The 13,058-nt window shown below is 41.3% G+C and overlaps 1 protein-coding gene across 1 annotated transcript in view; it reads left to right on the top strand.

Moving 5' to 3' along the window:
- Window positions 1–13,058, top strand: part of ITPRID2 (ITPR interacting domain containing 2) — a 99,523-nt gene that overhangs the window by 12,104 nt on the left and 74,361 nt on the right. The window contains exons 9-11 of the mRNA XM_048061444.2: window positions 494–1,203; window positions 4,307–4,379; window positions 10,552–10,643. Of these exons, the coding sequence (XP_047917401.2) occupies window positions 494–1,203; window positions 4,307–4,379; window positions 10,552–10,643 (875 nt within the window). The remainder of the gene's footprint in view (window positions 1–493; window positions 1,204–4,306; window positions 4,380–10,551; window positions 10,644–13,058) is intronic.

The raw sequence follows: 13,058 nt of genomic DNA, 5'->3' as shown, positions 1-13,058 counted from the left end.
ACTTGGACAGGAGCTTTGTTAGGTCAGGAATGAGCATTTCTGAAATGAAGGCATAGCTGAAATGTCCTGTTGTGTTTGTAGATGGACGGAGCAATCCAAGTAACACTTTTCCTGCCAGAACTCTGTAAATTAACTTGCGGTTGTGTACCTGTGTCCCTTTTTTACTTTGTGAAGACTTTCCATGCTGTTCTCCTTGTGCGTTTACCAAACACTCTTGCAAAGTTTTTCTTCCATTTCTTTTTACTGTGTGGTATCACTTTCAGCTTACAGGACTAGACAGTGTTCAGTCCATCTCTGGGACTCTGGATATAAGTAGAGAGATATTTGTTGGGGTGGGTGAGTGCAGGTTATGATGAAAATTCCCTCTTCAGATATGAAGAAAACAGCCGTCACTGACAGTTTGTACAATGATGTAGAGATAGATCAGCAATTCTGAGCTGCGATGACACCAAAGGTCCTCTTAAGCTCTGCCTTATATTTTGTTCTTGTGCAGGTCGTTTTCGCCAAATTGAAGTGCTTACTACTGTGGCCAATGCTTTTTCCTCTTTGTATTCTCAAGTCTCTGGGACTCCTTTGCAGAAAATTGGTAGTATGAACTCAGTGTCTTCCAGCAAAGAAGCTTCCAGCCCTCCCCCTTTAAATCGCAGCAATACAGCCAGCCGGTTAATGAAGACCTTGTCTAAGCTCAATCTGTGCGGTGCACAGCAGGCCGATGGTAGTGGCTGTCCTGTACCTTCACCTGTTGAGAAAGGGAAAAGTCCAGCTGAACCAGGGAGTGAGGAAAATGACGCTAAAAATGAATCTAAGTTACAAAAACACTCTAAAAAGAAAGACTCTCCCTCTTTTCTGGCTACTGTAAAAGAGGAGATAGCCAGTAGTCAGATGAATGCTACAGACGCTCACAAACCCGCAAGCCTGCCTGCTGGAACTGATGATAAGCAAGAGAATACTGTGCCTGCGGCAGATGTGCAAAACAGCAGGCTGGCAAACCCCCAGGACAGACTGTGTGAAGAATCTGGTCTTTTGGACTCTTCCAACCTCAGCAGCAGTTCCAACACGTCCAACAGCAGCACGTCCGAAAGCGGCGCCCCGACACAAAGGCCTCCTGTGGCATCACCGGGTAGAGAGCCCTGCGTTCCCCTTGCAAACCCCTCCATAATGAATCTCATGCTTCAGCAGAAAGACTCCTTCGAGATGGAAGAGGTAGGTGGAAATATATGACTTTGTTTTCACATACAGTTTACATAACTTGCTGGCTGCCAGCAGAGGAATGTTCCCTCCTGTGCAGTTGACAGTGTTTTCTCCAGGAATGCTTTACATTCTCTGGATGATAGGACAGTTGTCACTTTCTCTTGGTAGGCTGTGCTAGTTGATCCTCTTATTGAAATAATGCTGTTGACGATGATGTTGTTGTTCCTGAGAGTCAGAATGAATGTTCTCATTCTTCTTTTCATCAAGCGCAGGTAATTGCAGTCACTGGCAAAACCTATTAGGAACTTTTCCATTCTTAACACAATCTTTTCTTGTGGAAATAGACCTAGGTTAGACTTTGTATATAAAAAAGCCTTTGTAGATTGCTAACTGTTAATCTTTATTTATTGTTACCTAAAAGTAAACTCAATACGTTTGTGGATTGAGCAAGACAGTGAAAAGTGCTGTTGTGTAGGGTAAGGTGCTCATCTCATGGTTTTGGTTTTGATGGCAATCTACTGTATGTGGTCTTGTTTGTTCTCTAGAAATTAATGTGATGAAACTCGCTGTTTGATGCACCTTTGGCAGTGGCTTAGATATAAATTTCTTACGAGCTGCCTTTTAACGTCTTCATAAATGCATTTATCCATTTTTTTTGATTGATCATTGTCCCAAAGGGATTCTAATACCCAGATTCCTGTAAGTAATTCACTTATGGGGGTAGTAAATGTGCAGCCTACAAATTCAAAAATGCATTTTTTATTTTTTATTTTTGCATAGACTCACACTTTGAATTACAAGATCTCTCTTAAATTACCAGATGGTTTTGTGGACACATTTTGAAGTATCTGTTAACAGTCCAGCAGATAACTTTTTTGTTTATGTGAAATAGATATGTAAAATGAAGGGTGGTGATTTCTGTGCTGAAATGTGTGAAGAAAACAGGCCAACAGAAAGCTTCCAGATTTTTACAGAACGACAAAGTGATTTACCAGATATTGCCTAGTGCGGCGTTTGCACTGCAGACTTTTGAGTGTCTTCTAGATCAACTGATGTTGTAGTTGAAGAGACTTAATTGAATGGAAAGAGGTAATCTAGCCTCTTGTAGTTCTTGCCATTTGTTTGAGCCTATGTGCCATCACAACCATGTTGTATAGCCATCTACTGAACGAGAACAAAAGATTGATCCAGCTGAGGGGGGGGAAAGAAACTTGGTGTATTTTGATTTATTCAAATAATTCCTGGCTTACTTTTCAGCTGCATAATTTTCTTGATCCAGTTTGTTGTGTACAGATGTTTGTGCTGGCAAAATGGGAGGAGTGTGAGTGGTGATGGCTTTTTGCTGCATTCTCAATAGTTGGACCGGTTTTGTATATCCCAGAGGAGAAAACTGTATTTTGGCACTTTTAGGTGAAGTTGAAACAACTTTAAAAAAAAACAAAAAACACAGAATTTTCTTTCAAAGTAAGTTAGACTATAAAGGGTTATGGAAGGAAGAAGGCTTACCAAACTCTGCACAAGCCAAATGCAATGCATTTGCAGAGTTTTGGTTGACACACTTTGCAGTGATGCCAGTACATAAACACAGCTGTTTTGGCATGATGATATGTGGTGTGGGATGGAGTTGTGGTGAATTTCGTTTATGCAATCTAATATATACGTATCAACTGCCTTCAGATCCCTGGCAGGAGGGATTCAGCTTTATTAAAGAAACTTTAGAACAATACCTGGCAGCTTGATTTTATTTTTGTTCATCTCTAAGCAGGGTCTAATGAACAATAAACAGTACTAGAAACAGTGAAAATAACTCCCACCCTTTTCTCTTGATTTGGAGTGCATTCATATGCCTAAGAAAGATGACAGATATATCAAGGAAGCTCTTTGCATGCCGACAAATGCCTTGGCAGTTTGAGCGCCCTTAGGAAGTCTGTCGCTGTGAAGATAGCTGCTGCGGGGGTGAGTCAGGGCAGGATTTCCCCCAAAGTCCCTCTCCTGAGATGGCCAATTAGAATCACGGAGGTCATTTACCAGCATTGATATTGGCTGAAGGGACGGGAGGAGAGGGGAGTGCTTCTGCACGCTCATCTAGCGGTGCCACTGACATGGTCAGGGTGCTGTCTCCTAGCCTAGGACAGGAGGTGGAAGGTATTTAGGTGAGAAGAGGCTTGGTGGTTTAGAAGCTGCAAATTTAGCCATCGGAAACTGGGAGGCTTAAGAAAATCAAGACATCTTCCCTTGAAGGCTGGTCTGATCAAAGGGCTTGTAAGATTACTTGCTGTTCCCGTTTGTTGTTGTTGTTGTTGTTTGTTTTGATATTTAATTTTTTAAAAAAGACACTTTTCCTAAACTTAAATGGTGAGTCCCTTCTCTGCTCCCCTGCATTTGGGCAAAATAGTCATTTACCTCTGAAAAACAGCCTTTGTCTCCTAAAGGATAAGTCTTCCAATTTATTGTGTAAGAGTAATGCTGTTTGCTTATTAATGGTGAAAAGTTCAGGCGAAGTACTTCTCAAAATCCCTCTAATTGAGAAAATGTACTGTTGTGGCTGCTATACATGATATCAATGCAAATAGAGTATCTTCTTTAACCAAATGCTAATTTGGGCTTTAAACTATTACTATGCTGATTTTGCATTTTTAATCTAATTAAAATTAGAAACAAAAATGTCATTGTTTGGCAATTTTGAAATTAGGCAGGCAGCCCATTAGAGGGGAGAGTTAGGGAGTAGTTGCATTGGGGGTTTTGTGCATGTAGACTTGCATGTGAACCATGAGGATTCCATCTGTTGCCCCCCCAAATAAAATGTATTATAGCTTTTGAACTAAACAAAGGCCTTCCTGTTGAGATTTTAGGCATATTATTTTCATCATTTGAGAAGTTGTCTAAGAACTGCTTTCTTAATAAGGCTGTTTCACAAAGTGATTAAGTAAGAAGATTAATTTTCATTTAGTTTTATGTTTCCCAGTTGAAATCTGCGTGGTTCTGCATACATTATCTTCCTGTTTTGTGGAAGACAAAATAGAAGTATTTCCACAAGTAGTACCCTGGTGAAGTCTGGAGTAACCCAGGAACACATTCCAGTTGACCTGACATATTCATCTTCTGTTCCCTATAGATCCAGAGTACAGAGGGAGATCTACCACACGTTCCAGCTTCTCACCAGCTGGCGGTGACCAAGTCAAGGAAAGGTGGGTAGACTGCAGCTCCCAGGAAACAGCAGCGTGCTGAGACTGCTTCCCTTTCTGAAATGCTGAAATCTGAGACTTCTAAAGTTTCTTTTCTCTTTAGAAGAGAAGAGAGATCTGTGTTTCCATTTCAGTTAAATCACAGAACGTTACTGCAAAGCGGCAACCAAATTACAGGCGGGATGACAGCGCTGTAACCTCACTGCCTGTTTTCACTTTTGTGCCATTGATGATAGCTCAGAGAAACTGAAACGTTAATTCAAATTGTATGGGATTTTTTTTTTTCCCTAGCAAATCCTGTAATTTAAGGTACCTATTTAAACTAAAATTATATTGTTTTAAACCTAAATTGCATGGTATGTCCAGCTTTTGCCTATGTGCTACTGCTTCATCTGAAGGCTGGCCGCAGAGAAGACTAGTGTCTCTGCACCCACATGGAAGTCATATTCCTTGGTGTGACAAAATGCACTGGCTCTTGTGGCTCACGCAGTCTGTGCTTTCATCTCAAATTATTATTTATATTTTATGGCTCAGGAGAGGTACAAGGCTGATGAATATTCTGATTGTCACTGGCCTTTACCCAAAGTTGGAAAATTAAGTCTCTTCTCTAACTGATATGTGTAATTAAAGAACTAGATCTTGTTGCGTTTAGCTACATGCCTAGCTTTGTTGCAATGTCTAGGTGAAACATGACTAGCTATTTGTGTAAGATGCTAAAGAGAGGCACAGAAACTGGTCTTAAGGCACAGAGGTCATCTTATTTGCCTTTCAATAAATGAACTGACAGTCTTGTGAACTGTCAGCTGAATTACATTAGTATGGTTGAGCATGCTCTGAACCTGCTGAAGGTTAATGACAGGCTATTAGGGATAGCTTGTGCTACAAATTCAGCAGTGTTTTGTTCAACACAGCATTGCACTTGCAAGTATTCTTTTCAGAGAAAGGTGACTTATGGAACTAGCAGCTGTAGTCAAGGAGTAGAAAAAATATAGATATATTTTTCTTCTTCTAAAAAGCTAGTTTTGTGGCTTTGGTTCCCTGTAGATACCTTACCCTCTTTCTCCATGCAAGCAAAAAAAAAAAAAAATTAGATGATCATGTGTATACGTGCTGAAAGGTACCTAGCAGGTCTAGCAGTGGATCTCTAGTGTGGCAGGAGCAGGGCGTGCTGGTTTGTGTCTCCCAGCTAGTATATCCTACCTGTTTCTGAATACACTTGGCAAAGAGTAGCAATGACACTTTGTCCTTGTTCCAGTATTGCCAAGAGTTCTCACGTAAATTGTCTTATGTGGATATCAATGCTGATGGCAAGCCTGCACGTTTGCTAAAAATCAGTTTGGGATCAATTTTTTATTTCACCTGGAAGATGTAGAAAGTGTACGATGTTGTTATATGCAGGTCACAGTGAAATTGCCCAGAAGTAAAGCATTTGGTGCGAACTTACTTGAAACTTCAAAATAGCCAGTTTTTTTTGCAGGTTGTTCAACATGGCCAGTGTAGAGTTTTGCTTTCTCAGGAAGCAGGTGCTCGCCAAATTGAAAGACATCCAGTGTCAGTGGTCACTCTTTGAAAATGCTGTTTGTTGTGTCTGAACGTGTAATTCTGCTCTTACAAGCAATCACTAGAGGTGGGATCAGCTTGACACTCAAGCACTGGTCTTCTGTTACAATGTGATTTCGGCTGATGATTCTCATAGAGACTCACCACTTCCAGTGGTATTGGCTGTGCTGTACATAAGCACCCATCTATGAAAATTTGTTCCAGATAATTATTTCCTCTGTTGGAATAACAATACTTTTTTTTTTTTTTCCTCCTGTAGGGGTACTTCTGTGTTAATTAGCAGGGTTAGTGCTGTTCAATACAGCATGTTACAAACCTTGCAGTGTCATCTTACTTCTACACAGAGAGCTGTGGATGCTTTCTCTGACTTTTACAGCAGTTGGAAGGGCATTTGAAGAGGTTCTATAATAAGATGTGAAGTATTTGAATTAAAAAAATGTCTTCACCACTGAAGCAGCCTGGAGAGTATTAACATATGCTTGAAAAGCACTGAGGGTGCTGCAGCTTAGGCTTCCCATTACAGCATGTTTCACATTAGCTTTGCTTGTAAGTGGTAAGCATATTTTTTCAAAGTGGCTTCCAAATGATTCTTTTGCTGCAGTAGTATCTTTGTGAAACATGTCATAGGGGATACAAAGAATTCTGGATCATGTACTTTTTGATGTACTTTTTAGGTTATGAAACCTAAACTAGGTGAACTAGTTTATCCATTAGGCCCAGAAATGGCATTCTGTTCTTTGCTGTTGCAAAGCTCAAATGTAGATATCTTTTTGTTCATGGATTTTATTTTTTTATTTATTTTTTTTTTTTAAGGAGTAAGCTTCAGTTGCTTTGCACTGTAAGCGTACAGTGCTATTAAATGTCCACTATTAAAAACAAAACAAACATTACAAAACAAAAGCATCCAGAAAAAAACCACCTTTTACAAAGTTATCTGGAAGGAAAGTTCTTTAGTTAAAAAACAAAATTCTTCCTGACATTTATACAGCAGTACCTTCCATTCCAAAAATGCCCAACAAACAGGACAAATATAGGTACAACATGTACGGAACAAAGTATTCTCAGGGCTTTGTCAATTGTGAGTGTTTGGTTGCTGCCATCAGCAGCTTTGTGAAATTTTGAATAGCCCCAGGCCTGTTTCTTTTGTGGTATCTGACACAGATATTCAAAAACAGTAACTAGTTTTGAAAATTAAGTCCTTACAAGTGAAGAAAGCACATCATCAGCACTTCCTGTCCTTAGCATATTATTGTATTTATGGCTCTTAGTGGGTGCAGCTCCACAGTAGACAGGAGATGGGGGAGTGAGAAGAAAACATTTGGAACAGATTTAGAATTCGCAGGAATCTGTGTTCGTATATCCAGAAGCTAAGAAATCCCTGGAGACTTTGAAGAGTTTCCGCAGGAGTGCAGCCTACAGGACTAGTGCTGGGGTGCCATGTGTGATCAATATGGGAAAACAGGGCAGCAAGTCTTTAATCCCAGAACGGACTACTTCATAACTAAGTTGGGGAGTGTCAATTTATTAATAACCTCATGAAAAACAGAGTGCATTAGAGCTTTACCAATACTGCAGATGAAAGAAACGTAGATGTTACTAGAGCTTCACAGACAGTTTCTGTGCATTTCTCCTCTTCTGCATCAGCAGTAGAGTGACGCAGAACACATAAGACAATTATTTGATCGGACTGTTTGGATCTGTGAGACTGTCAGTCCATTGGCAGTTGAATATTATTTTACAAAAAATGAATTATTTCATTGTTTGATAATGATTCTCTAATTATTCTGTTTTCATTTTTTTTGGTAAACCACAGACCTGTCTGTTCATCATCTATTTCTGTTTAGAACTTTGACAGCTTATCTTTTATGTTTCTGAATACCTGCATTTTTCTGGCATGTATTCCATGCCTAAAAATATTTTAATGTTTTGTACAACTTAAAGCAATCATCCAAGGGACATTTTCATTTTGTGCTCAGTTTAACTGGGACATGAGTTTGACTTTTCCCTCTCTTTTTGCTCATCTTGGATGGTTCCTCTTCCCACACTTTCCTTACACTTTTAGAGAAAAGTATATTATTATATATCAGCCTCTGATGCAGAGTTTTCTGCGTTCAGTGTAAAGAGAGGGGAGCCATGTCTGATCAGCATCTCTTTGTCTTAAGACTCTGGTGTTGCCAGGAGGCATTTTAACCACGATCTGAATGTAACTTGGTACCTTTTATTTATTTATTTTAATGCTTCCCCCTCATCTGCTTGGATCTGAGAGACATCCAGGTGCCGTGGAGCAGGTTGTACATCTGGATCAGCACTTGACAAGAAGGGTGGATGCCATTACATATCAGCATAGCCCAATGTAATAGTTGATATTTCTAATCTTTACAGAGCCAAACCTTATCATTTTACTACCAAAGTAGTAGAGATTCCTCTTTGTTAAAAGTTTTTACTGCATTTACATGGTAGTCGTATAGAGGAGAATTCTGAGAATGTGCAAGAGACAAAGGTAGGTTATGGTAGAAGAAGACTAATCATACTTAGAAAATGTCTTCTCTGATTTGCTTTAAAATGTTCAGAAAACATCCTGGCACCTTTGCAGCAGGCATGGATGGCTACATTAAGGTAATGTGTCTTTAGGTGGCTCCAAGGCAGTTTGAAGCTGTTCATACAGCACTAATCTCTTGCCATGGATAAAGGCGATGAGGCAGGTATGAGTGGGCTAGGTTGGCCACTTAACTGGCAGTGTCTGTCATGCAAGGCTGTCAAAGCACGTACATCTATGTCTGTATATATGTATGACTGAAAAGGAAATAGAAAGGCAGGTCAATATTTTTCTTGAGCAGTGATAAATTCCACGCACATGAAACCAGATGCCAGTGCACACACCGGTGAATTCCTTTATCTGAACTATTTGGTATCTCTCTCCTGTAGCTAAGGCTTTCAGGGCTAATGCTTTTTTTTTTTTCTCTCCCTTTTTTTTCTTTTTCTTTTTTCTTTTTCTTTTCTTTTTCTTTTTTTTTTCTCTTTTAAATAAAAAATCACCAAATGGGAAAAGAAACAGAGAGGAGGCCAAAATACGTGACTGTTTACCTCAGAGAAGATGGCAGCTTCCCACCAGACCCAGATGTAGTAGCAACCTGCACACAGCACGCTCCTTCAGCAGTGTAAATTGTATTGTGTGCTTGCTATGAGCCAGGTCTGGTCTAAGTGAAGTAATCCCTATTGTCTTCACTGGGAGCTGGGTGGGGATGTCTGCCTTGTGGTAAAAAAAAGTTGTTTATCATTGCAGGATATTGTGGCTACCATGATAACAGAGTAGCAGCACAATTTGAAAGGCACTCCCTGAAAGCTGTATGAAATCCTCGATGAAGAAGTTTGAAGGGCAGTTTCCCTATCCTGTCGTTCACCTGCTTCTGTACCTATGCAGGCTTTTATTTCTGCATGAGTGAAATGTTCATCAAACTTAATATAAAAAAAAAATAGTTTTGAATATCCAGTAGTTTCAAAACAGTTTTCATAATACATTCCAATGCATTGAGCTGTGAACTGGGATTAATTATATGATGACAGTTAAGTGGTGGAAAGAATGCGGGGCAAAATTCTGTGTTCAGCCGCCGAGAGCAGAGCAGCAAGCTTCTGCACCAGGGCAAGGGGGCAGCAGGGTGTGGGGGCTAAAGGCCGCTGGGGTCTTATCCCATACCCAAGCTCTTACAGGTCTGCTGAGGACTAGAGGTGAGATGTGGTTGTTGCCCAGGCTGCCATGGTCATGGGGGTGTGAGGTAAACCCTGAACGTGAGAAGTGCCTCCTGTGTCCAGTGGAGAAGAATGCAGGGCCACACAGCACCGTGCTGCGGAGCTTACTGAGATCTCCTGGCCAAGGAGCTCTGTGGTGTAGGGCTTGCATCAGAGGACACCACTCCTGGGTAGCACTGAGGAGTCTGGAGTCTCTCTAAGCTATTTAAACACTTACCTAATGTGGGTAGAAAGGAGCAAGAAGGAGGATCTTATCTCTGGAGTACAAAATGAATGCTGGGAATGTGCTTTGGCAGGTTGCCAGCCAGTGTGTTAGGGATGTTTTGTGTTTGTCCACCAAACCAGTGAGGGACCATCTCTAGCAGTTCTCCGTCCTGGGCACTGCTCTCTGCTCATCTAGTTCTGCTCCACTGGATGCATGGGATGGTGTGGGCTGGCAGGAGACACGTGAGCTCCTTTATCACTCTGATCAGGAGGGCTGGCAAACCTGTACGTGTCAATGCAAAAGCAGCTGTGGCACTGAATGCATATGAATTAACCAGTGATTCAGTTTTGTGGAAGGAAAACTGCAGCAGTGGCAACATCAGCAGACTTTTTTCCACAGCACAGAAAAAAAAAAAAAGTTTCTCTTCCACTACTGCTTGAAGTTTCACAAGTAGAGTTTTGCATGAAGAAAGCTTTTGCACTTCGTATGATTGAAACAAAGAGGTTGTTTTTCTGAATTGTTCAAAAGGGAGTTTGGAAAGGAATTGTGCTATCTACTTGTGTTACTTTGATGTAAAAGGAAAGCATGTATTGAGTGTGACTGGGCTTAAGCAGTTATGATCTGTAAATGAATTACAGTTGGGTTTTGCTTTGTTTTAAGCAGATCAGCTGTTACGGACCGCTAGTCAGCACTCAGATAGTAGTGGCTTTGCTGAGGATTCTTCCACAGACTGCTCTCCGTTTAATCAGCTTCAGGTGAGTTTCCCGTATTGGGGTTGAAATATTACCTGTAAGTATGGTAGAGGAGAGACCAGGGGAGGGAAGGAGGGTGTTTGACCTCCTTGATCATGACTGCCAGTCCCAGTCCTGATAAAATTTTTCATTTTTGAACTGGATCTGCTGAGTCCTTTACCCTATGTTAAAATTTAAAGCCTTTCTGATAGGAGAATCTGAGTATACGTGGGCCTGGAATAAGCTCTAAATTCAGTATTTCCTGTATTCTATTCATAGAACAGCTTGGGTGGGAAGGGACCTTAAAGATTCCAACCCCCTGCCACGGGCAGGGATGCCACCCACTAGATCAGGTTGCCCAGGGCCTCATCCAACCTGTCCTTGAACACCTCCAGGGATGGGGCATCCACAGCTTCTCTGGGCAACCTGTTCCAGTGCTTCACCACCCTCTGAGTGAAGAATTTCCTCCTAACATCTAATCTAAATCTCCTCTCTTTCAGTTTAAAACCATTTCCCCTCGTCCTTTAATTATCTGTCCAAGCAAAAAGTTGCTCTCCATTTTGTAAGTCCCCTTTAAGTATTGAAAAGCTGCAATGATCTCTTCCCAGAGCCTTCTCTTCTCCAGGCTGAACATCCCCAGCTCTCTCAGCCTGTCTTCATAGGAGAGGTGCTCCAGCCCTCTGACCATCTTTGCGTCCCTCCTCTGGACCCGCTCTAACAGTCCCACATCCTTCTGGTGCTGGGGGCCCCAGCCCTGGATGCAGCAGTCCCAGTGGGGCCTCACGAGGGCAGAGCAGGGGGGGCACAATCCCCTCCCTCCATCTGCTGGCCACTCCTCTGGTGATGCAGTCCGGGATGCAGTTAGTTGGCCTTCTGGGCTGTTCATGGTATATTTTTTGTCACTGGCTCATGCTCCAGAATTGCAGTCCATTCCTCTCATGACTGCAGTGAGCAGATTTAAGGTAATGAAAGACTTTAGCTTTTCTGGTGATCATTAATTTCTTGCATCGTTTTTGCCTTCCCACTCATTTTTTACATGCTTTTCTATTCATTTATTTTTTTAGCTAGCAGCAGACAGAATGTGAAAACAATTTCATACTAACTTTACTGTGAAGGTGTACTAATATTTAGTCAGTCTTAAGCTCCCACTTTCTTTCCTGTTCCAGTTGCTTTGATCTCGGTTCTGGAATTTGCAGTGACACTGACCAGAGCTCTCAGGTCTTAAGGGAGGGATGCTTTTGTTTAGCCAGGTGCTTATGAGACTGATCAATACGTACATGTGCTCAGCATTATACCTGATACCTAGGAGAGGTGGTCTCTGCCTCTCATAAGTCATTCACACAGTATTAACCATACCTTGGTTGTCCTGTCAATCAGCCAGAGAAAACTCCGAGATGGATCCTGGTCGCAAGGCCATTGGGTAGCTGTCTGGGACCTAAACCACAGTTGAGAGAATACAATGGAAGCTTGGGTATCACCAGTAACGTCATTTCTGTGGCTTTCAGCTACTGAGCTTTTTTACAGTACAGTGACTTTCCTTGTGGCACACCAAACACATTTTAAAAGCCATTTTGCACTTACTAGGAGGAGGTTCCCATCCTCCCCATCCACCACCGTTTGCTTTTCAGTTTTGGTACTGGTATTCTGTCCTTTTCCATTTAGTACTTTGCCAGCTGAGTACCAAAATGGAAGACAAGACAGGTCTAGTCTTTGTGTCTCCAATAAACATCAACTTACACTTACCAAAAGCAACAGAGAGAACAAAGAAAATCATGAGCATGAGTTTCTGTAATGAACATAATAATCTGGGATACTGGTTCTACTCTGTACTAAACTGGGGCTACACTGAAATTGGGAAGCGTGTTAGAAGGAGTCTCAGACTAGAATTGGTCACTCCTGATCTTTATATCATAGAATCATAGAATCATAGAATATCCTGAGTTGGAAGGGACCCTTAAGGATCAAGTCCAACTCTTGATACCTCACAGGTCTACCCAAAAGTTCAGACCATGTGACTAAGTGCAGTTACAACCTGATAAAGAGTCCATTAAAAGTGCGTTGCAACTAAACGCCTCTTCACTGGAAGCCTAGTGGAGTTTGTGTTGGTTGCAAAGTGATGAGATTTTTCTGCTTTCTATTATGCTGTTTTGAAAAGATATATTGAGACTGCATGAGATTTGTGCCATGGAGTTGCTAGGCTTTCTTCTGCCACTGTCACTGCTTTATTCAGACCAAGTACTGAGCTGAATTTAGAAAATACGGATGAATAATGAGACTAGGGAATAAGAGAACTTGGCAGCTAGTGAAGAGAACCTATGAAAAGAAGACAAAGGGGATACAGAGGGGTGTATGGTAAGTTAGTGCCATCTACTGTTAAATAATTGACTCTAGCAGCTATAGCATTCCTCTGGAACTCATGAGAAAACTGACAAACTGGAA

The sequence above is a fragment of the Anser cygnoides genome, chromosome 6 (assembly GCF_040182565.1).
Source record: "Anser cygnoides isolate HZ-2024a breed goose chromosome 6, Taihu_goose_T2T_genome, whole genome shotgun sequence".
In the NCBI taxonomy this organism is placed as follows: Eukaryota; Metazoa; Chordata; class Aves; order Anseriformes; family Anatidae; genus Anser; species Anser cygnoides.
This window is presented reverse-complemented; position numbering and strand designations above follow the sequence as displayed.